The 1,215-nt window shown below is 34.6% G+C and overlaps 1 protein-coding gene across 1 annotated transcript in view; it reads right to left on the bottom strand.

Moving 5' to 3' along the window:
- The window catches only part of ASPA (aspartoacylase), a 17,475-nt gene extending 16,634 nt beyond the window's left edge, over positions 1-841 (bottom strand). Inside the window, exon 1 of the mRNA XM_007937473.2 lies at positions 606-841. Within this exon, the coding sequence (XP_007935664.1) occupies positions 606-841 (236 nt within the window). The remainder of the gene's footprint in view (positions 1-605) is intronic.
- Positions 842-1,215: the final 374 nt, after the last annotated feature.

Genomic DNA, 1,215 nt, shown 5'->3' with positions numbered 1-1,215 from the left:
ACCTGTGATTGGTTGAATCCACGGATATGGAACCCACGGGTACAGAGGGCTAACTCCACATCTATTCTTCTGGTCACAAAGCAGTCTGGTGTTATCTGATAACAGACATTGACTTATTCTTTCATTCAACAAATATTGAGTGAAACATCATATTTTTCTTAACTAGAACTTGATGCACTATCATAAACATTGTTGCATGAAAAAAATCCTAATAAATTCTCTAGAAAGCTAAAAACTTGTACCCAAACATAGGAGCAAAACACTAATTTAATACAAAGGATTGTTAAATGTATTTCTTTAAAAATAGGATTTAAAAATAAAACCTTTGTTATTTATTGCCCCGGTCTGTATCGAATACATTTAAAAAGAAAATAAGAATAGTCTGACATTTAAGAAAGATTATAAAAGAGTTCATGACTGCTTAGTTTAGATACTTGTATAATGCATAGTGGAGTATGACTAAAAGTGAAAGTGATCTTATTCACAATAGCAAGTATATGATGAATGTAAATATATAAAATATGCATATGTATGTATGTGTTCTCTCGCACACACATATCACTTTTCACACACACACATGCACATACAACATAAAACAGTCTTACCCAAGATTTTCAAAGTCAAAAACTCGGTTCAGGTCACAGTCAATATATCTGGAACACTTCTTCACTGCTCTTGGATTGGTAATAAATGGTTTTACCTCCAGCCCTGCTCTCTGAATCTCAGCACCATCCTCCAGCCAGTGCTTAACTAGAAATACTCCTGTTAGCTCATTCCCATGCGTTCCTCCAAAGATAGCAACCTTTTTTATAGGCTCTTCAGCAACGTGACGGGAGGTCATTTTACCAAGTAGTTTGATCTGATTTCTGTAATTCAGAAGAGATCAAATTAAACTTACTCTCTGAAGAAAAGTTTAGAAATTTAAATCAAAGAGACTTTAGCCGAAGTGTAAAGTACAAAGTTCCCTTGAATATATCTTAACTCTGTTATAAATTCTGAGCTCTACTTATTAATTGGACACTCCTTCCTTTAGCCCTGCCCTTTACCATATTTGGATTAAAATATGCAAAGATCAGTGAGAGATAGGGCTGTTTACCCTAACTTCTAACTCCCTCAGATGGACAGTATATCTAAATACAATAATAAATCCGCATCACACTCCTACAGAAATTCTGCCTTTCCTTCCCTGGCATCTAATGGTAAGTTCAAGATTAT

Source organism: Orycteropus afer, unplaced genomic scaffold (assembly GCF_000298275.1).
Source record: "Orycteropus afer afer isolate SDZICR_OR568_19922 unplaced genomic scaffold, OryAfe1.0 scaffold00042, whole genome shotgun sequence".
In the NCBI taxonomy this organism is placed as follows: domain Eukaryota; kingdom Metazoa; phylum Chordata; class Mammalia; order Tubulidentata; family Orycteropodidae; genus Orycteropus; species Orycteropus afer.
This window is presented reverse-complemented; position numbering and strand designations above follow the sequence as displayed.